The 23,978-nt window shown below is 33.9% G+C and overlaps 1 protein-coding gene and 1 non-coding gene across 2 annotated transcripts in view; both read right to left on the reverse strand.

Annotated features, from left to right (window-relative positions):
- LOC150108207 (neither inactivation nor afterpotential protein C-like) overlaps positions 1-23,978 on the reverse strand; it is a 38,372-nt gene that overhangs the window by 10,254 nt on the left and 4,140 nt on the right. The window contains exons 6-21 of the mRNA XM_090390427.1: positions 23,152-23,294; positions 20,627-20,717; positions 20,357-20,524; positions 16,171-16,287; positions 15,926-16,030; positions 15,463-15,546; positions 15,181-15,331; positions 14,822-14,870; positions 13,166-13,367; positions 6,345-6,486; positions 5,544-5,756; positions 5,367-5,431; positions 4,332-4,633; positions 3,702-3,813; positions 2,756-2,984; positions 878-1,005 (exon numbers count right to left, since the gene is read on the reverse strand). Coding sequence (XP_090246553.1) covers positions 878-1,005; positions 2,756-2,984; positions 3,702-3,813; positions 4,332-4,633; positions 5,367-5,431; positions 5,544-5,756; positions 6,345-6,486; positions 13,166-13,367; positions 14,822-14,870; positions 15,181-15,331; positions 15,463-15,546; positions 15,926-16,030; positions 16,171-16,287; positions 20,357-20,524; positions 20,627-20,717; positions 23,152-23,294 — 2,301 coding nt within the window. The remainder of the gene's footprint in view (positions 1-877; positions 1,006-2,755; positions 2,985-3,701; positions 3,814-4,331; positions 4,634-5,366; positions 5,432-5,543; positions 5,757-6,344; positions 6,487-13,165; positions 13,368-14,821; positions 14,871-15,180; positions 15,332-15,462; positions 15,547-15,925; positions 16,031-16,170; positions 16,288-20,356; positions 20,525-20,626; positions 20,718-23,151; positions 23,295-23,978) is intronic.
- On the reverse strand, positions 4,942-5,014 carry TRNAR-UCG (transfer RNA arginine (anticodon UCG)). The gene has a single exon. It is a non-coding gene; the product is annotated as a tRNA-Arg (tRNA).

The raw sequence follows: 23,978 nt of genomic DNA on the forward strand, positions 1-23,978 counted from the left end.
AGTTTAAAGCAATATTTTTGTTTGTTTGATGGGACGGTATAATGATTTAGAACTCACCACGAATCAGCTATTGAACTATTTGCTACCGTCTTTGGGATGTATTTATTTAGAAACGATCCTCCAAATCATCTTCCATCATTTGAAATCTGCTTCATAACACCAGCCCATGACGTAGCCCCTAAGTGTGTACAAATTTAAACTAAGCACAGTATCATTCCCACATCCACCTTATTCATCATATTCTGGGTTTCTTGAAATTTACCTTTCTCCCTCGGAAGAGAGGGAAATTATCTCAATAATTCGAGGATATATAACGGAACACGATATAGCAACTGCAGGTCTACCACAGATGCATTGAACAATGGAAAAGATCGCTGTGTATACTCAAGAGAATCGTACTTTACTCAAGAGAATCGTACTTGAAGGAGATATTTCAAAGTAACTTGTGTGTGATTTTAATTTTCGTAGAAATATTCGTTGACGATATTGGTGATCTGTCGTCATACTATAGACAAGCATGTCTCAAACTACATAACTGAGGACTACTTCACCTCATTATAATTGTGTGTGTGTGTGCGCGCGCGCGCGCGCGTAGTGTATTTTCTGTGTGTGTATTGAATATACAATTGTTACACATTTCCGTTATTTTATCATTCTGGTTTATTTTTTATTAACGCTCGATTTTTTTCTATCAACAACCCACGTGCCATATTTGAATTTTTATATTTTCCGAGGACCGAAACCGGGATGCGGACCACACTTTGCGAAACATTACTATAGACGTTAGTTTTCATCAAGTGTAGCCTTTAAATTTTCTTCTTAAAGGTGAGCATTTTATTTGCCGGGTCACGTGTTTTGTTAAGTGATGAACACTTACCTGTTGGCAGAAGTAGACGAGATCCACCGCTCGCTGCATTCGATATTTCTGTAGGGCCTCGAACATGCTTCGGAACCTCCATTTCTTATAGTAGATCTGAATGATTCGAGTTGCTCCTTCGATGGTACCTAAGGCATAATTAACATTACTAGCATGCTACGCTATGAAATGGATCTCATTTCGCAGAGACTCTAAATTAAGCCATACTGGTTTGCTTTGTCATGTGAATACGGCATCATTACATGTGAGTAGAGGGGTGTAGAATAAAAAAAAAATTCGTTGATGATCTACAAACTGTAGCAAATTCTTAGTGGAAAGTATCCAAACAGTCAATTTTGCGTCTTTTAATAATATTTCTAACACCTTATAATGATTTATCATCAAAATAAGAACCATTTTTCCCCTTTATTATTGTTAAGCAGTCTCTGTTCTCTTCCCCCCCATCTATTTGAGCATTTAGCAACTATACTGAAGGATAATCCATACCATCGACAGATGTTGCTTAATGCGTTTATTCTTTCTTTTGTGATTGTTGTCCAAATCACAGCTAATCAACTACATACAATCCAATGGATTACTTTTGAATAAGCTCAAAAATATTACATTAGAAGCCTTTTGACATTTTATATGAAGTCATTGTTTTGACGTCACATATCGCACTATCTATGACCCACATGTAAATCACGGAAAGAGGAACAAAAGAACTTATATCAAGCCGTGTGGAAACTCAGGGTTTTTAACACCGCATTTCAAAATTTGACCATATAGCTCGCACATTACATTGCAGACAATAAGACTAGTGTTAGGGTTAAGAGATGGCGGAAGTTGTCTGTTTCTCCTCCCCCTCCACCTCTTCCCAGGCTCTAAAACAGAATGATAGTGATCACTATCTTCATCTTACTTCACTGTTTTATTCATTTATGCTGGAAAATGACGAAGACATTATTATTATTATTATTATTATTATTAGACACCTCCAGGGAGTCCAAAGACTCATCGAGGGAGAGCGTGCCAACAGCATCGAACGATTGGTCCCCTTCCAACTACCAACCGCGCTCAAACTTACTTAACTGAGCCATTAGTAGCAGAGGCGCTACCAATCGACCAACCTTTGCCGGCATCTACTACGTTAAATCACTCACCAACATTTGCCGTAGTGTGAGTTTAATAAATAAATAAACATTGATTTATTTCCATAATTCTTTAAAACTGCATCTCAGGCATCGATCAACCGCTGGTCTTAGACTAATATGAATCTGTTGTAATAAACAAAAAGGGAAACCTCCCCCCACATACACTTTTTTTTTTCTTTTAGTAACACGCAGTAAGCATCAGTTTCGGATTACAAGAATACCAAAATAAATTTCAAAATAGGATAATAATACAACTAAAGTTGACTAAGGAATTAAAAAAAAAAAACGAAACAGTACAAAATGCCGTCGAATTTCTTCCTATCAAACATTAATTGTAAATTATAAATTGATAATATTTTTCTTGTGGATAATGTATGTTGTGTACATCTGTGTATTAAGGGGAAGTATCATTTCAGGGAGAAGAAGAAAAGTTACAATGAATAGCTATTCCTTTTAGTGTGTGTTTAGTGTTTAAACATGAGTAAGAAAGAGAAATATCACACATGTACAACAACCATACAATACCACTTTATTAAATCACGTCATCTACAAAGCCTCATCAAACATTTGTTTTAAAAATGATAACAATTTTAAAACACTGTAATGATAGACATTTTAAAGAGTACTATCTAATATCAGTAGATGGCGCCATTTATCTCCGCTATCAATTTTACTGACTCGACAAAGATATGTACATTATATTTTCATGATTTTTTTTTTTTTTAATGCCTTCAGTCATTTGTACCTGGAGATGGTGGAGCTTCGGTTTCAGTTTCAGGAGTGGAAGATTCCGACTTATTGATTATTTCTTGAACTTGATTAGAAAATTCGAGGGGCTTTAGCTCTCGGACACTTTTCTTTTGTCTCAGTTTAATTAAATATCTTCTCATGAGTGCTTGTACCATAATCACTTTTCGTACGTGCATTTCATACAGTCGAGACAGGTACTCCACGTGATAATATTTCAGAAAAACCTAAAAGAGAGGGAGGAAAAGGTAGAATTAAACATCAAGAGAAATAAGAGACGAAAAATCATTTTTTTAAATACTTGGTTAAAATATTTTATAATTATTTTATTATAGATAATAAAAGACAAGTTCAAATAATTCACTCCTGAAGAAAGTTTCCCCCCCCCCTATAATTTAGTCATCAAGTAGCATTTAACAAAAATTCTCAAAACAAACAGACAGACACAAAAACATCAAAATTCAATTCCGAATGGAATGCATGCAGTGTTCTTATCCGACAAAAGAGGGCGCCACATTACCAAAATGACCATTACCTAATAATTTAAAAGTAATTAATAAAATTACAAAATTCAGTTTTGTAATTTTATAAATGTTCGTATTTATAAATAAAAAAATATTAGTTTTAAACGTAACAGAAAGAACCAAAGGCAAACAGAACAAAAATAAACTGAATAAATAAATGGGAAAAAAAGAAAGAAAGAAAGAACATGCAAAAATTTACAGTGAACTAAAGAATATGAAAAAGAGTGAAAGAATGAAGTAATGCAGAAAATTCAAACAAAAATGATAACAGAAATGAATAAATAAATAACGAAGCTGATATTTAATATCGTCACAATTGCCATTCTAAAAATGATTTTTACAGTTCATCTTCAATATACAAAATCACTGTATGATAGAAAGAAGCGATCATATCCTAAATTAAGGAATACATGAACGTACCTTATTACGGCCCACATGCCATCCATCCAGTTTTAAACGTAGCAGCAAAAGTTGACAATTATCCTTGTTAATTTCCACATTCTCATCGAAGTCAAAAACCAAATACTGGTAGCTGAAAAAAAAAAAGTTCAATAAATCAATTTAAAAAGAAACTCAAAATTTATTTATTTATTTATTATTATTTTTTCCCCCTTCAACGATATGGAGTGGTAACAATATGAATTGTGTTAACTTACACGCATTTAAAAGTTAAAATAATTAAATAAAATACGTAATTAAAAACGAAAAAAAGACGTAAAAAATTAATAAATACTTTTTTTAAAAAAATAAAATAAACGAGATATAATAAAAGTTCGATTTTCTGAATATCTCTTTCACGTCGACATCGTTATAGTTTATGCGAAACTTGCGTAATGAGGAAAGTTATCATCCTAAACTAAAAACAGAATGTTACGCTAACCGACGCTATTGTTATAAATAAAAAGTTAAGTATAGCAATCAATGACAACGAAATAAATATGCAGTTTAAACTAAACAGAAGTTTAATAGTTTAAATTAAATAAAACTATTAAATCACGCAATAACATCATAATGATCCGCGTAAACAAACAAATAGAAATAATTTATTACCGCTGTAGAAAGTCACTGAAGTCGATTCTGTGAGAGAACCCTTCAAACCGAAGATGAGCAACCTGCATTACACTCAACGTCTTCATTTGATTCATGACGTCATCTCGGGAAAAGTTATTAGACTGGTCATTTCTGTTGGGTCTTATGCACAGTATAAAATGTGGATTTCCTTTTGCTAGGTGGCGCAGCATATCAGCGAAATTTTGTCTTGCCAGAGACACAACTGGTGGATCAGGAAGAGCTTCTTGGGGTATAATTTCGCATTCCGTAGTATCTTGAAAGACTGCAGACGATTTAAATCGCTGTAATTTAAATACAAGAGACAGTAATTACTTTTTGTGTTATCTCATGCTTTAACAAAATATTACGCGAACTCCGTATTGTTTTAATAAAATAGCTCTTGTTGCTATTAGTAACCGTTACGTGTAGCAAATAAACGCGTTGAAAAATCTAAATAAACAAATATCGTCTGCTTTCGACTTTTGGACTCTACACATGCCTGCAACTTAAGAATGTATAATTGAATAAAATTCACAACGAGTAAATCGATAAACAAATTTGAAAAATAAAGTCATTTACAACGGCAAAGAAAGAAAAAGGTATTTTTTAACGTCCGCGACAGGACTCGAACCTGCAATCTTCTGATCCGAAGTCAGACGCCTTATCCGTTAGGCCACGCGGACCTGTGGTAGAATTTGGCTACCCTTTACCTACCCTTGTTTCGTTTGCGACAATATTGATCTCATAGTGACGAAGGGCCTACTTTGCTGCTACGTCTAACGGTTGCCAATAGCAACGAAAACTGTTTCATAAATTTTGGGATCTATGCAAAAGCCACGCCCACTATGATTTTTTTTTTTTTTTTTTTTTTTTCACCTGAACTAAACATTGCATCAAGAAACAGTGGAAAAATCGATCATCAGTTATATTCCAATAATTAGGAAGCCAATCTGGGAAAAAAAAAATCCGATTCAGATAAAATAAAATAAATAATTTAAAAAATAAAATCCAAAGTCTGAAGCTATAAGTCAATACCTTCGTTATATCAGTAGAATCAACATCCGTTTTGAGTTTTTCTATCATTGCACAATACAGTTTGCCTGCAAGCCAAAGAAAAATGCAGTTAAACGTCTGAGAAATATGTAATTGCATATGCGATATTTATTGTAATTGCAGCTTGTTGATTAGCATTTTGTCATAAACGGAACTTACCCGATTTAGTGAGAGGGACTTGAAACATCTCTTTGATCCTCGGATCATTCGAAGAGGCAAATGACTCAATGATAAACTGTGTGATATACTGTTGACTTCTTTCGATGAACTCTGAGAGGTCGTAAGTCACTGGACCAATCGTGTGGCTTACGGTAAAGGAACGACTTTTTTCATGAATTTTAATATATTCTTTGCCGAAATTATGCAGCGATTCTATAAGAAAAACACATTAGTTCCAGAATGTCACCGGCGTTTTTTTTTTTTTTAATTTATAGATTTAGTTTTTAAGACATTCATAGTAAGTTTATTTTAGTGGCCATTTTTTTTTTTTTTTTTACTTTTAAAAGATCAGCATTTGATAACAATAGCGAACTGCTAATAGTTGTTATTTATTTTTTTACAGTTTCAGATCTAGCATTCAAGTGATTATTAAACCAATTTAGGACAGTACCTCATATTCTTATGGCTTCCAATTTTTTTTTATATTAAAAATTAAAATTCATGCGATACAGTATCAAAAGCTTTGTGTGGATCTAAAAAAAAAAATGTTTAATGTGAGTTTATGGTCATCTAATGAGATTATCAACTGCGTTTGTAAATTGCAGCAAAGCACGTGCTACGCTAAACTTGGGGTCCGAACCCAAACTGATTCTTAGAGAAGTAATTTTTATCCAAAAATTTCATCAGCCTATTTTAACCAGTTTCTTTAATGTTTTTTTGGAAAATAAAAATAAAGTTGGAGAAGAGTGAGCGGTCTATAATTTCTTAAATTCGGCTAGTCTTTACAGTCGGTATTCATACCTTTGATATTCTCTTGTTGGGTGCACACTTTATGTAACAAATCGAGCATGCTTCCCGAACGAGAAAGCAATACATCCATCAATGGACCGTTGTCCTTGTATATGACGGACGGTGCATCCACGTCCTCCGATTGACACTCTTCCTGGAAGAAAGGCAAAAAACATTTATATAAAAAAAAAAGTGTTAAGTGCATTGCGATAAAAGACAAATAACTCCAATGTATATTGCAGAACAGAAGGGAATAAAACGCAAATTAAATGAGCTCAATGATTGCATTCGTAACCGTCTCAGAAGAGCAACAAAAGCCAACTTATCAGCATACATTAATTATAAGAGAACAATGAAAATATATAAAAACTATCTTCCTTTTTTTTGTGGCTGTAATCTTACCATTTCCCACGCCAGGGTGCGCTGAGTGAAGTAATACAATGATTGTTCGGCGCAGATGTTCCTCCATAACTGGTCCATTGAATTGTGGTCGGTTTGAGCGAAGGAGAAGAAATCTGCTACGCTGAGAGTGTGCACCGACCCACTGGAAGAGATCATCAGCTGTAAACGAGTAATAATCATTTGATAACATGTTCAACCGTGTACAATCAGCACTCCATTTGCATTTTGGGGGGGGGGAGACAAGAATTTTTGACACGGTGTAGCTCAAGGGCCGCATGAATGAAAAAGAATGTTCTTTCTGTTTAAACAAGAAAATGCAATCGATAATTAAATGAAGCAAAAATTTCTTATTGTTATTTTTTTTTCGGGAATTTATCTGTTTTATTCCTTCTTTCTTTCTTTATATTAGGTCCTCTATTCGGCTATAGTCAAGTAACTATGGCCTGTTAGATTTGCTCATATTGTTTTAAAGGTAGGTACTGATTTACCTTCCATTTACCTTTTAGTATCTTTTGATTGGTTTTAATGTTAGCGGTCAATGGAAGGCCAGCTGTACATTGAATTATATGCTGTTAGATGTAAAAGAAGAAACATAATTTATACCTTGATAGCAAAAACTGCATATTGTACTCGTAATTAAACGTGTATTATTTCTTAATTTTCACAAGGTACTCACTACACCATTTTGGAAAATGCTAGATGGGCATTTATAAGATTCACGATCCAGTCAAACAAACGAGAATATATTAGTCTTGCCACAGAATCCCTTATAGCTTCTGATATCTCAGGTGTAATGGAGCGACCTCTACCGTTTGTATCCGAAGTGAGCATTTTTATGAGATGGCTTGCTTCGATTTGCAGCAAATCGGCAGCTGGAAAGAAACACGCGATGATTAAGAAAGGAATAGCAAAACATGTAAGAAACTTTTTAAAAAATTCGTATCAAACAAATAAAATCTTTATTTAGTTCTTTTTAAATTCCTTGCCTTTCTCTAAGATGGTGGCATTAACTACTTCAGTTCCTTCGTCCGCCTTCGTAAACTTCAAATCACCGAGGAGAATGACGGTGGCTAAACAGTCCCAAACTGTCGACATTTCCTGTCAAGAATAAGACGATGAAGACTTCGTTTAGAATAAATATATTTCATGAGGACTATCAGAATTCAAAATAAATTAGAATGATTTCTCAAGTAATAAGTTCAATATACGTCTGTTATTATTATTATTTATCGGATCAGTCGCTTTCCTTTCCAGTTCGGGTTTTCATGCCTTTAGACGCCATTTTGCAAACTAGCAAAATCCAGTATTCGAACTGAAGTTCATGGAAGATTTTCACATTAGTCTGGCTAAAGCAATTTAGAATTCAATTTAGAAATTTAGCGATTTAGAAATTAAATCACGCTATTTTAAATAAGAAATAATTATTAGAAATTCATTGTTTTATTTTAGATCAATTCACTTTCATTAATATTTCGTATTCCTTAACAACAATAGAAAAAAAAAGTTGCGCAGTTAATTTTCCAATTGTGACACTTTTGGAAAAACCGTTTAAGCGAAATTAAGTTAGAATCGTCTCTTTAAATGTCACATTATGGCGGAACTGTTCCTATCCGCACTGCCATATTTCGAAATTGTACATTCGAGTTCTCATTCAGCATTTTTAAAATTTTAAATAACTTTTAGGATTTTCAAAACGATGTTAAAGAACTATTTCATCATCGTCGTGCATATCAAGGATTTAGGCCTAGCATAGCCTGTTCCGGCCTTAGAAGTCATCGTTGAATCGTTACGAGGACGTCCTGGTTTTCTTTTTCCTAATGGCTTGTACTTTAAGGCTTGTTTTGGTAATCTTTCTGTTTTCATTCTTTGAACGTGATCCATCCATTTATGTTTATATTTTTTATTTTTTTCAATTACTGGTTCTTGGTTTAAGTCTTTCATAATATCTTCGTTTCTTTTGTGATCAAATAGGGTATACTTTGTAGTTTTTCTCAATGTTCTAAACATTGTTCAATACAATGTTTAATTTTATATTTTTCTTAATATCTGCATATGTTCTAAATTAGAAACAAATTCATTCCATGATTCTCTGTCTTTTTCTGACTTCTCTTTTAACTATGGCTCTGATTCTTTTATATTCTATTTCATCTTCTAATCTTTTACTGCTTAACCATTTGTGATAGGCTTCTTTTTTTCTTTTTGATTAATTCTTTGATTGTATCATCCCAGATCTTCAGTTTTTTCTTTTATTGAATTTTTTGGTCTTTCCTAAGCTTTCATTTGCTGCTGCATTTAGTATCGTTTTTATATTAAGCCATTCTATTTCTATTTCTTCATTTTGTTTTATTTTATCTAGATATTTGATAATTCTTTGTTCATATAGCCATTGTACATTTGTGTCATTCAATAGTCTAGTTTTATAAACAAATGTTTCGATTTTTCTTTCTGTTCTTGCTACTTGTAGCCATTTAGGTGGTAATCTTAATTTTATTTTAAAAAGGAAGTGGTCACTGCTTATCTCATATCCTCTGTGAACTCTAACATCTAACGAAAACTTTGATGTCTTTTCATTTAAGATAAAATAATCTAATATTGATTTCCATCCTTTTGCTGCCCAAATATATTTATGTATGTCTTTATGTTTATAGAAAGAATTCATTATTTTTAGGTTATTATAAACTACAAAGTCAATCAATTTTTTACCATTTCTGTTTAGAGTGTGTTCTCCGTATATTCCTATATTATTATTAATTTTCGCGTTTCCAATTCTTGCATTTAAGTCTCCTGCTAAAATTACGTAATCATTTTTATTTATTTTATTATATATGTTTTGTAGCTGATTATAAAAATCAATATTATCCTAAAATAAATTTAGTTTAATCCTTTATCCAAATGTGAGCAAACAAAGTTTGCGCCTGAAAGTATTTTCAGGACTTAATAATATCTTCAATATTATCCTGTTCTCTTCCTTCTTCTGGGGCATATAAACCAATTATTGTTAAATAACCTCTATCTATTTTTATTCTAACTTCTATTATTTTATTCTAACTTCTATTCATTCCATAACTGATAATGTTTTAACTGTTTTGAAAGGGAGTTATGAATCCAAATCATGACTCCTGCTTGTTCTCTTTGGTCTCTATCAACTCCACTGTATATCACATTAAAATTTTCGGTTCTCATGGTTCCTTTTAATTTCTTTTTTGTTTCAGTGGTTACTGTTATTTTAAAATTTCTTTCATTTAATAATTGGTCTAATCCTATTTCTTTATATGCTATTCCTCTTACATTCCAGTTTGCTATATGTATTATATTTTGGCGTTTCCATTTTCGTTTTACCTTTTCCATTCCAGGGTCGTTTCCCATAGATTCATTCCGATTACCCTTTTCTGTCAGCTTAAAAGTAGAATTATGTTCTCCATGTCAGGGGACTAGCCTGACGATGGATAGTTCAGTGGTAGGGCTGCTACCTTAAGGCTACTGAACTAGCCTTCTTCCAAATTTCAACCCATAGGAGTAAAGAACTATTTCTAATAAAAAAAATTCAACATTTTGTTGAAAATGCAAAACTACTCTAGTTCCTGAAAAATGTTGCATTTTCCATAAACTAAAAGTATAAAAATAGGAAGAAAAATCTCATTGAAGATGCATCAATTGCATCTTCAATGGAGAATCTATAGAACAAATAAAACATTTCACTAACTTTGAGTATTTTAGAAATAAAACACTTGATCAATACTGGAGACCACGAATAAGAAAATTCTGTGAAAAATTAAGGAAGTGAACAGATGGCATCAATGGCAATATCATATTAAAAATGAGGATATTAGGAAAGAACTTGACATTGTCAGCATCCAGGAATGTGTTAGCAGAGCTAATCTCAGGTGGTATGGTCACTTAAACAGAATGGGCGAGGAAAGATTAGCAAAACAAGTTTTTTTTTTGGTCATCCTGGCAGGAAAAAGACCCGGAGAAAGACTAAGATCCATGTGAGTTAATACTGCCAGGAGTATTTTAGATCAACATGTGAGGACTAATGAGATCAGAGACATGACGTAATAAACCAGCACGGACTCGTAACTAAAACTGAATGAGTTAAAGTTTGGTTTGTGAGGAGAAAACCGACACTTGGAGAAAAGTAACTCCATAGCTACAGCTTAAGACTGACTCAATGCTGTAAAAATAAATAAATAAATAATACGCGTAATACGAATTTCTCTGATTGCTTGGATTACGTACATTCATAGCTTATGTCCTCCGCCTCTTTCATTCTCCCAATTTTTTTTTCTCATTTATTATTATTTAAAAATTTTTCCCATACGCATTTCTATGTATACACATATTCAACGATGCCAAATTAAGTAGTCATTACGCGTACATTTTAATTATCCTTTTTTTCCAGACATTTACAAGTAGCTAATTTTGCCATAAAGTTAAATAAATCCATCAATTCTATAACCGGTTGCCTAACTTGTTTCATTGGATATGCTTGTATTTGTTCATATGAAATTTTAAACTTCATTTCTCGATCGACTTTTCCAATGTCTTAAGATCATCCTGTAAAGGACTTAGGTCATCTGAACAACTGACTCAACGAAATTTAACAGAAATCTTAAAAATCAAATTTTATTAAATTATTTTCAGTGAGTGTAGAATTATTAACATCAGTTATCAATTATTGGCAAAAATCATTTTTTTTGCCAATAAAATACTGCGATAAAAACACTCACTTTTTAAATGATATCAAGTTGAAAAAAGGGCTAGTTTTTCGGTTTAAAACGCAGTATTTTGCATATTTTTTTTAAAAAATCTTTAAACAATTCGATAGCATATGTAAATAATGGGAGACAATCACAAAGGGATACTGTGCAAATGATGACAGATGCGTTTCAAAAATATCTTCAAAAAAAAAGCTCGTAGCTTTTTTATTTTAGTGCAATGAAAATATTTATTTTAGTCATTCGTAACATAAAATTTTGTCCATAAAAATTTTAATCGAAATTTGAGATGACTCGACAAATTTTAGTAACGATCTCAAATACTAAATTTGTATAAAATCTGCTTAGCCAGAACGAAGGCATCATCTGAGTAACGATAAACGAACACACCTGACGAGTTTAATAAATGCTTACTCATTTTGCAAGACGCCTTAAACAACTTTATATCAGTGGTTAAATTGTCCGAACCCGGGACATTTATCTGTTTTGTGACTTTTCTCCCTTTACGGTAATTATGCCTACATTATTGTGTTTTTATTCAACGATTGTTTACAGTTTTGAATGTGTATATAAAGTCAATATCAACAGTCGCCTGATGACGAACGCATGATGAAAGACCGGAAGGTTTGGAGCTTCCTGTAACGCGTTATCTTGCAGCGATTGACAAGCAAATATTATTGCAGCGTAGTGTAGCGGAATTTTGACAGACTCGTAGCCATATTTTGTCTTTTCTGGTTGGCAACACTAAACAACAGTAGTCAGTAACCAACAATAGAACAACATTAGCAGTTGTTTATCAGAGCTCGTGATTGTGAGAAGCACAAAGAAAATCGTGTAATATTTTTGTGTTTATTTAGGCCTCCTATTTCAACTATGGATAAGTACGAACCGTTGGTACCTTTTTTTAAATAGCCTCGGATGACTGATAATACAAAACGAGTTTGTAACGACAGTTTGTGTGTAGTTTCCGAAGAGAAAGAGGTCTGTAACGAATTCACAGAAACACAGAATTCCCGTCAGTTGCAATGCGATAATATTAATACGTTGAACGAAAGGAAAGATTTGCCGACTTGCTGGACACAAGACCAGTGGCTAGCATTTTATTTTCCTGTTTTCTCTTCTGCATTTACGTAATAAGATGAATAGGCCTACTGTTTTTTTCACCGCTCATATAACCTAATGTTATCTTAAACTGAATTATCTTTTAATATGTTAGAAGTATTATATTAATTTGTAATTTTGTATTTGTATTTAACGTTTCTGGTGGTGTGGAAGAGAAGGCCTGATGGCTTTAACTCCGCCAGAATAAATAAATGAATAAAAGTTTAACAAAATGTTGCGACAATCTAGCAATGTTCAGAATTTAGCCACTGCTGTACACACACACACAGAATATCATAGATTAATGTAATTTTATTACATTAATCTATGATAATAGATTAATATAATAAAAATAAATTTAGCTGGAAATTTTAAAAATTTGTAATGCGTTTACGTACTTTTAAATTTGTGATTTGGACAAAAGTTTGTCCTATAGGTTGTATAAATGATCCTCCGAAAAAAAAAGTGACATCATTGAGGATGACCCTATCTCTAGAGCTTTAGTAAATGAAAAAATTATCTACCCAAGTTGATATTTCAAAAAATTTGTTATTAAAAATTGCAGGAACCCATCGATTTCAACAAGCTCCCACTAGTAGAAATAATTAATACCTCATGAGTAAAACCAAGAATCGAAAGATGTTGCTTCAAAGACAAGAAAGCTTCCGAATTGTGTTTGCTATCTTCAGGTCGAGCAAGTTTCAGTAACCGATGTGGCTGGGTTTGATCAGGGTTCAGTCCAAATTCCTGTAATCTATTTTCACTTTTCATTCCATCGTAGAAGTAATAGAACACTTGAAAGACATTCTCGTCTCTAATGGGAATTATAAATCAATAAAAAAACTGTTAATAGTAATCATAATAATATTTCATATAAAAATGCATTATAAAAGCAAGAGAAATCCAACACGCCACTACAGAAAAAACAAAAATTTGTATTCCATCGTACGAGAGTGGTCTGAAAAGTTCTCGCCCTCGACCATAGATGGCAACACTATCGGCAAGATGTTTTTTTTTTCTAAGTTGATGCATCTGTCATAAGCATCCATGTGAAATTGCAAGTCATTTTATCAAGTAGTTTGTTTTATGCAGCTGTCTGAAGCAAAAAGTGTTGTCTGTATCCCTTGAAATGGATAAAATTGAGTGTCGTACGGTTATAAAATTCTTTGTAAAAGAAGGTTTAACGCCAAAAGAAATTCATAAACGTTTATTGGCACTCCTCTCCTTCGTTTTCGACAATTAAGAAATGGGCTGTCGAGTTTAAACGTGGCGTATACCAGCCTTGAAGATGATCCACGTGAAGGACGTTCAAAAAATGTAACATCAGAAATCATTGATCAAGTGCGCGATACGGTATTGGATGACCGACGAGTCAAAGTGCGTGAAATTGCTGAGACTATTGGCATTTCAAAAGAAAGAACGTGTAGGATATATTTTGCATGAAGAATTGCAAGTGAAAAAGCTTTGCGCAAGATGGGTGCCGCGATTGCTCACAGCTGATCAAAAACGTACTCGCATGAAAAATCTCTGAACAGTGTTTGGAGCGTTTTAACAAGAATAAAACTGATTTTGTGCGTCGATTTATTACTTTGGATAAGACTTGGATTCAGCATCACACACCAGAATCCAAACAGCAGTCATCACAGTGGACAGAAGCCGGTTGTTCAGCGTCAAAGAAGACAAAGTCGGTTCCATCAGCAGGAAAGGTCATGGCATCGGTGTTTTGGGATGATAAAGGCATTTTGTTTATTAATTATCTTGAAAAGGATAAAATAATAACCGGGAAATATTATTCTGATCTTCTAACCAGACTAGACGAAAAACTTCGTGAGAAAAGACCCGGTTTCAGAAGAAAAAAATCATCTTTCATCAGGGAAATGCGCCTGCCCACAAAAGTGTTTTGGTATTGGAAAAATTAAGGGATCTGCACTATGAATTGTTGGAACATCCACCCTATTCCCCAGATTTGGCTCCCTCTGTCTTCTATCTCTTCCCAAAACTAAAACTCTTCCTCGCTGGTCAGAGTTTTTCTTCGAATCAAGAGATGATTGCAGCTGTAGAAGAGTATTTTGCAGATCTTACTGAGAACCGCTACAGGGACGGGATAATGGCGCTGGAGCATCGCTAGAATAAATGTATTAGTCTTAAAGAGATTATGTTGAAAAATGAAAATAATTTTGAAATTATAATTCGTTTTTTTTCATTGTTAGGCCGAGAAATTTTCAGACCACCCTCGTATTTCGATCGGTTAAGGTTTAATTGGCTTACCTTCTATGAGTGGCGTACTTTGTTTCCAGAAGGAAGGTAGAAATTACAGCTAAATGCGAAAAAAAAAATGAAATTATATTATTAATTAATTATAATACATAATTAATTGTACTAAACGTAATAATTCCTTAATTTTAAAATCAAATGATCAAACTATCAGAATAGATGTTTGGTTTTCAATCCACATTTCAGGCTAAAATTGGAAGTTAAACGGATGGAATACAATTAATAAGAGACAACAAAGTTTGATTTGTGCACAACATTCAAAAGTAATCGCTATCTCCGCTGCCTTTTAAAGACGAATATTATGCTATGAGCTGTTTTGAATCGTTATCTATGCTTAAACAGTATTGACTCACCTCCTGTCACTTTACCGGTGTTGTTAAAAGACAGCTCGATACAACGGCAATGGCAGCTGGAGTTGGGATTGTCGGCGGTCCTGATATTGCCAAACGCATCAAGAACGGGAAGCGACTGAAGAACTTTCTCAGTCACTCCAATGTTTGTGCTCTGAAATAAATAAATAAATAATAATGAAATAAATAAAAAATATATGCATATAAATATAACACACACACACACACACACACACACACACACACACACACACACAACAAATATTAATACTATTGCATACGTACCCCACCCAAATACAGCAGATGGCGTAATACAGAAGTAGTGACAAGAGATTTTCCTGAATCTTTTTCACCCATCATTACAACAACCTGAAAAAAAAATATATTTAAAATATTTTTATATTTAATTTATATATTTAAAATTATATTTTTAATATAATATTTTTTAATCAGCTAATGCCTTTTTTTTGTTCCCGTATAGGGAGTACGCGAGGCCTACTCCCTATACTACTATAATATTTTTAATATTTTAATATTATTTTATTATATATTTATATTTATTATTTTATATAACTAATATATATATATATATATATATATATATATCAGTTATCAGTAATCAGTTAACTTACTTTGAACGGTGGAGGTTAAAATGGCAGAATTATTAATTATTTTCAATAATACTTATCTTCTGTTAACGTCAAAAATTCAGATTTTTGTATTATTTCATATTCATTTTAATTCTCACCTGATGGCGCTTGTGATGCATCATATCGTGATAAGCATTATCGGCTACCGCATAAGCATGAGCTGGATTCTGTGATCTACTTGTTCCTTTGTATATGTGATGAATCTAAGAGAATATTCGTAAAAGTTACCAGCAGAACTATAAGTGAAAATATAAAAAAAACGTTACAGAATATTCACGTACTTGATTTCTTTAAAATAGTTCTTATTTCGCAATTAAAAAAAGCAAATCAGCGAATTACAAACCTTATTAGTATCTGCGTTATGAAGGAGAGGGGAGTGAATGGCCAATAGAATTTCACCTAGAAAGGTATATGTCAGATTTTTCTCGTATCGACGTTCGATGAGATCCATGATGGATTTCTAAAATGTAATAAAATACATGTTTCATCAGATTCCTATTGCAAATAAAAATCATAAAAAATTTATGAACATTCACTAATAACGCATAACGCTACTGTCAAGATGGGGGAAGCAAAAATGCTTTTCATATTCCCCTTTGTCTATAAAGGAGCTATTTGGGAAAAGGAGTTTTGTGAGCTTTACGCTCGCCCTCTGGGGGCAGTTGTATTAGTTGTGATCAGCTGGGAGTAGAACAGCCTTCGCTCTTTTGTATTTGTAGTACTCCGTTTCGTTGTAATTGACAGCTTGTACGATCAGCGGGTTTGAATGTGAACTTGACTTCACGAAGAATTTTTCTGCGCGTTCGCGAAGAAGGGAGAATGTATGGAATGCCGGTTTATCGATGAATCTGTGAATTTCTGATCAACCATAGGGAATCTAGAATCATCCTTAAGCACTTATTTCGGATTCTTTGTAATTTTGAGATTTTGATAGTGAAGTGTGACTCCATGCTGGTGAGTCGTAGGTAATAACTGATTGTATAATCATCCGGTAAAGTAGTAATTTGGTTTTGTAGGTTCAGTTTACTCTTGCGGTTGATCATTGTGTAGAGTTGAGCTATTACCCTGGAAATCTTGGAGCCAATGAGTTGGATGTGCTTGTTAAAAAGGAGTTTTTTATCCAGTAATACACTAAGATATTTGGTCTCTGATTGCCATGTGATCTCTTGACAAGAGAGCAGGATGTCTTCTTCAATGCAGATATTTTTTCTAGAGAATAACATGGCTCTGCTTTTGAGGGAGTTTACCTGAATCCTCCAGTTGGTGAACCATTTTTCCAGTGCGTTGATACTTCCTTGGAGTCTAATGTAATGGGATGTAATGGGATGTAATCTAATGGGATTAATGGTTGTTCTTGAATTTAGAGGGATGTCTGATACGTAAATTGAGAACAGTAGTGGGGCCAGAAGAGAGCCTTGAGATACACCAGCTAGAATTTTGCGCCTTGATGAAACAATTCCGTTACTTTTACTTGCATAAGTTTTACTAGTTTAATTGGAATTTTGTTTTCAATAAGTTTGAAGATAAGGCCTTGATGCCAGGACGTTGCCAAGACCTTATCAAAGGCCTTGACAACGTCCAAAAACACAGCAGCAGTATGGAGGTGCTAGTTGAAACCATGGGTGATGTGTTCTGTTAATCGGTGAATTTGTTGCACTGTGCTGAGCCTTGCGAAAACCAAATTGTTCATTTGGGATTATTTTATGTTTGTCCACTGCTAATTGTAGCCTTGTTAGGATGACTTTTTCTGTTACTTTACCGAGGCGGGAAAGAACACGGATGGGTCTGTAGCTATGGGAGAGTTGTGGGTTATTACCAGGCTTTTTCAGAGGGATGATGTCAGCAATTTTCCAAGCTGAGAGAAAGTACTGGAGTCTTAATATGGAATTGGTTATATTAACTAGATAAACTATGGCCTTCCTTGGGAGTAATTTTATTATTCTATTGGTGATTCCGTGGGGACCAGGAGCCTTTTTATTCTTCAATTGTTTATTCAATTGATTCAATTGATTATTTCTATTGGAGTAGTGGGGGTGATGAGATCTGAATTATCTCATCACCTTAAGAGATCTGTCTTAAGGCTTTTCTGACCTGACGATGAACTTTATAAATGAAATTGATATTTACGTTTTCGTAAGATGGGCTGCATTGATTTTCCAGGTTGTCAATTAGGGCTTCTACCTTTTCTTCATCTGAGTCTGTGCAATTTCACATTTAGTCTTCATAGGGGGGGGGAGGGGTTGTCTTTTGGTACGTAGAGTTTTAGGAAATTTCCATATGGTATTATCTTCTGGGTTGATTTCCGAAGTTTAGATTCCCATTCTGAATTCCTATGTTTCGGAAGAGCTCCCCGATCCTGTTTGTCCAAGTTGTTTAAGATTATTTTGTCCTGAGGGGCTCTCGTGATGCGGTATCGCTTTCTGGCTTTGTTTTTAGATCTGATCAGGTCCATAATCTCTTCTGGAATCCAATTGGACGAGGTGAAAGACAGTGGTTTGCGTGACTGATGCTGTTGCTGTGTTAATTTGTCTTGTTAGGTTGCTTACAGCTAAGTCTATATCTTCTATTTTGCGAATGACAGGCGGTGGGCCAATGTGCTCTGGTAGAACCTTAGAGAGCTTATCCCATGCTTTAAAAGAATGTTGAGGAGAGAGTTGATCCTGGGTTCCTAGCTTCAGCTGGATGGGATTATGATCTGAGGTAAGCTCTTTTAATGTCTCCAGATGATGTTGACATCTGATGTTCCTGAGGATAACTATGTCTAGCACATCCGAACTTCCTGATGGGCTGTAGTGGGTGTCTGCTCGGTAGCTCCAGCTACTGTTGAAGAGTTGAGTGACATGTAGTTAAATAAAGTACGTCCTTTGGAGTTGATTGACGAACTGAACCAAGCTGTATGTTTGGAGTTGGGATTTCCTGCTATGATTATGGAATCCGTGGATGGAGTATAAATCCGATGTCAATAATGGAATGCTGGGAGGATTGTACGCTGCATAGATTTGAAGTTAACCTACGTTGTTTGTGTGCACCTCCACACCTGTTACTTCAAGGTTTAAAGTTTGAGGGTTGGTTAAGACATTGTGGCTTAAATAGTTTTTAATAAAAACGGCTGTTCCGCCACCACTAGAGTTAAGCCTGTCTGGCCTATATAGTATATACCTTCTTAATTTTGGGTTGTTAGATGGTCTGAGGTGTGATTCACTGATCAAGATTGTCTGTTTGCGAACTCTTGCAGTTCCCGAATTTTATTTTCAGGCCATTAGCATTCCATACAATTATCATGAGTGAGTTTGGTTTGAATTTTTTAAACATTATAGAGAGCTGTCAATATAGATTGGATTTCTAGATAAAATCTCTTTCTGGAAGATGATGAGGGCTTGCTTTGCTGAATTCTTGCAACATGGTGGCAAGTGAAGCAGTTAGAATTAATGTTAAGTTGGAGCTTGTTTACTCATGAGATGTAGCAATCTGAGATCGTGCCGCCTCTGCGTATATTTTGGTTATAGATGAAGGCCGCGTGCCTTCCTGCGCTGCTGAAGGTGAGGTATTTCGAATAAGGAGGGCGACCTGCTTATGGTGTCATTGCATGGGGGAGTTTAAACTCTATTATCGCGATATAAAATACTAAAAGGTGTATAATTTATTTTAGAATTTTAAAAAATATTTAAATATTTTAAAAATTTAATTGAACAGTTCATGTTATTATTTCAGATTATATCACTTTAAATTTGTAAAATATCGCTATTTGAAGAATGTTCGGTTTGAGAAGAAAAAAAAAAATCTCTGGAATTTCTGTATGCCTTTCAAAGCAAATCTGCATATTTATCAACGGAAATCTCTTATCATTTCGTTATAAATCTGACAATAATGAATTATAAGACCAACATTCACCTGTTACTGTTTACTTTAAAATATTCGACACATCCGCAAGCTGACCTTTGTGTACTTTCCTGTTTTCAGCTCAAAGATGACTAATAATGTTTGGAGCATGCGAGGGTTGGTATTTGGCTTGTGCCTCGATGTCTAAAAGGGAGAAGGTGAGGAGATTACTTGTCAAAAGTTAAACGGGACAGTTATTATAAAAAAAGGGATTTAACCGAGTGAAACATCAGCTTTTGTTAGGAAAAGTTCATCGACGCAAAAGAGTTGCATGTTTGCGTTTAGTGTGTGCGTGAGATTACAACAAAGATTAAGCAGGACACGCGCAGGTCATTTGTTAGTATTTTTCAGAAACATTTTATCAACAAACTACGTCACATTTTAATTACAAACAAAGGGTAAGCAATTTTTACCCATTTAGGAGAAAAAATAAACCCATTAAATTCACTCTACTATATCTGATTGCGGTTAATAGCCGAAATACAGAGAATGGACTCATTTAGATGTACCATTTACAGATATAAATATTTTTCGTTTTTTTCTCTTTATACATATTTATTTCCAACTTTTTTATTTGCTAGAATCTTGGCAAAACCGATCCACAACCTATAAATATTAGATTAAGTAACAGTGATTGTAAGCAGACCTACCTCGTCGACCGTGTCGAGAGCTACTATGTCATCGAACAACATGGGTGTTAGACCCTCGCTTCCTATAATACGAAAATGGTTTTCGATTACACGACAGTCGGATGAATTGGGAGCTATATCTTCACAGTCGGCACATTTATCCATCAACACGCGTAATTCTGTTGCAATCTGGAAAAAAAAATTGCGATTCATGCTTCTGAATTTAATAATGATGATAATAATAATAATAATAATAGAATCACCTGCGACTTCGCTGTTATTATTACTTACATGTGAATCGTTTTTTGGCAACTGTGATAGGAATGGGTGTTCCAATAGTTCGACCAGATACGGCCGGTGATCGGGGGTCACTGTGAGACACCTGAAAATGTATATTTGCAAATAGCAATGACAATCACGATATAGAAATGATGTTCTACTTTTAAAATTTCTGGTAGACGAAACAGACAAACAAATAAACAGACGGACATTCACAGAGAGAAAGAGAGAGAGAGAGAGAGAGAGAGAGAGAGAGCATCATTTAGAGTATATTAAACAAGAAATTATTTATTATTTTCGGGAAATATATTAAATGATGACTGGTCGTCGGAACTGCACATTTCTACAGATTTAGATTATTATTAAAGATATAAAGGAAAACATCGTAAGGATGCTTTCCTTTATGTGAATATAAAAGGAAAACAAATTTATTATTCAATAAAATGACTAAAATAAAATAATAACTATATAACTTATTACATAGTTTTTCTTATATTTTATGTCTTTCATCGTGGTTTTTAAATGAGGTATTTGTTAAGTAGAGTGCACGTCGTTTCAAAATACTCACTCGTTAACAAAGTCTCGATACAGATCTGACCAATCTTGATTCAGTGATAACCCTGAAGGTGGATTCCTGTAAGTTAACAAGAGTCAATATTATACTTAAAAGATCCCCATATATCTCTAATGAAGAAAGTTTGTTACATTTCAAAGCGTATTCTATATTATGCATATAAAAATCTATCCAGAAACGAAAATAAAACCATAAAGCCATTCATAGCGGAAAACAGCTTCTTCTAGCTTTGTCGAATTAGAGAATGTTCTCCTAAAAAATTAAAATGATCACATTTTTTCGTCTTGAATATTAGAAAATGCCAGTGCATTAAACTAAAAGAACAATAAGAAACCAGAAAATTTATTTTACTAAGTGCTGTAACCAAGGTTATCTTTTTAAACGAAGCCCTTTGTGTGAGCTACGTTAAATCTATTTAGACCCTAAGGGAGAAAATTATTTTACGCAGTTTGCAATTATAATTCTCCAAACTTTGAAGATACTTCGATCAAGCAGTTTGGCAACATCCCAAAGGATCCCATGGTCAGTGTCGACTCCAATCTGCACTAATCCGGACTCATATTGGCTCAGCATGGAGATCTGCTTCTCAACTGAATGGTCGATTTGACCGAAAAAAAAAAAAAAAGGTAGCTTGTAAGAGCATTGGACCTGATAAACACTTCACAGACAAAGGGACAAGCTTATCTTTAAAAGAGAAAAAGAGCTGAGGGAGTTGAGTAATCGTTGCGAAGTGACAATGAGCTGAAACTTCCTGAAAAGTCTCACAACACCTTATCGAATACTGCTCACATGGGGGTCGGGATTTTGTGACATCTTGTGTTGGCGGACGCAGAAAGAAACAATCAGAATTACTTTTTAATCACAGTAGTATTGTAGTAGCCATTTTAGGGATGTTTGAAGAGATGGGATTTTGTTACATGAGTGTACTTCAGAGGACATAATGTTGTGAGCTCCTGTTATAATATAATAATAATATTAAATAGTATTAGAGTGCTATTTATTGATTTTTTTTTATTTCACAGACATCCATTTTTCTAGTGTTAAATTGAAATTCATATTTTTTGCTTCCACAAAAGAGAACTCTGGGTAAACCCTCCAGATAATACAAAAGCATATTAATACACACAGCAGACTACGTCGATATAATTAACTGCTTTATCGTTATTAAAATGGGGTTCAAAAGAACCCAAGTTAATTGGCTGTAGCAGGTTACTGAACATAATACGCCGAATCTTGTAATGTTTTTTCTGAAAGGCCATGATGATTCTGTAGAAGCGGGGTTCTCAGATTATGTAATCCTTATTCCAACCACTGTACTAAAATATTCTATAGGCTATACAGCCATAGACTAACTACTTCCGTAGATCTAGGGATTTTAGAGAATTCTATGCATTCGACATTTCCATTTGCTTTTAGCATTTTAGAGGTGTTCATCCACCATTGTGATTTAAAGAAAAAAAAATTTATGAAAAGAATCTTAAACTTCATTTTTATTCTGTTACCATCCAGTTAATAAATTTATGAAACATCAAGTACATTTAATAGAATTAGAGGCACACTTTTTCAGTAAACGAAAACTGTTAGTTGCACAAAAAGGCAATCATTTACTTTCAATTCAAACAAATGAGTCCGTCAGTATGATTTGCTTCTTACAGACAAAAAAAAAAAAAAAAAGACGCAAATCTTAAAATACACCAAGACTACATTCATTGTAGAATATTGTTAGACAATGGCTTACATTACTCTGACTTGCAAGCAGCAAAATTACGATAGCTTTTAACCGGAAAAGTTCTCTTATATGTGGCAAGATATACGAATGGCATTCTGTCCAACAATCAGCATCCTCTTCTCTTCATTCAATATTTATCCCTATTTTCACTGATCGTTATTGCTACAAATGCATAGAGAAATCTAAAAGAAATATTAAAAATCACCAAAAATAATTCTCAAAATTTGTTCTAACCTGGCTATGTTGATCATTGCTCTCAAGGGATCAAGTTCACAGTGAGGAGGTGCGCCCTCTGCCAGTTCGATACCCATAATTCCTAGTGACCATACATCAGCTCTGGTGTCGTATTCATTCTCATTTTTACCACATGTGATCACCTGGTAGAACAACAAGAACAACAATAAATTACGTTTGATTATATTACAACAGTAATAGAAACATTTGCATTTGAACTGAAGAGTTATTAGAGATTGTGGCAACATGAAAGCAACAATTTTTGTGTAGAGTAGGTCAAAGTTTACTCAACGGTCAGCCGTTTCCATTTAAACACTGTTGAGCTTCGATCTGCGTAGTGCACATTCGCTGTTAATTGGACAGTAGGTCATCGGAAAGCTGTAGTATCAATCGATACGCATTCTTCAATCAGATAGAACAAAAAACATTCAGTATCTTTAGAAACCAAAAAAGCCTTCGTTACTTTCAGGGAACAAAAACCTTTGACAGCCTCAGGGAATAAAAAAATTCAGTAATTTCTTCAGGAGATATAACTGGTGTATAATTGACATAACGTGATATATATAATCTTATATATTTTGAATACAAAAAATTAAGGGATAACAAAAAATACGTATTATAAAAATTTGATTATTATTTTCGTAATGATTATATTCGATTTAGTAAAAAAAAAGTTTATTTTATCCCCAAAAGAAGGGGGGGAAAGAAAACCAGTGCAATTTTATTTCGATAGGACAGATCGAGATGTCTAAAGTTCAACATTTCACCGAAAATTGGCAAATCATGGACGCGACAAGTAAAACATGCAATGGGAAATATTCAAATTA

This window comes from Typopeltis vanoorti, chromosome 3 (assembly GCF_054136105.1).
Source record: "Typopeltis vanoorti isolate ZY-2024b chromosome 3, IOZ_Tvanoo_1.0, whole genome shotgun sequence".
NCBI lineage: Eukaryota > Metazoa > Arthropoda > Arachnida > Uropygi > Thelyphonidae > Typopeltis > Typopeltis vanoorti.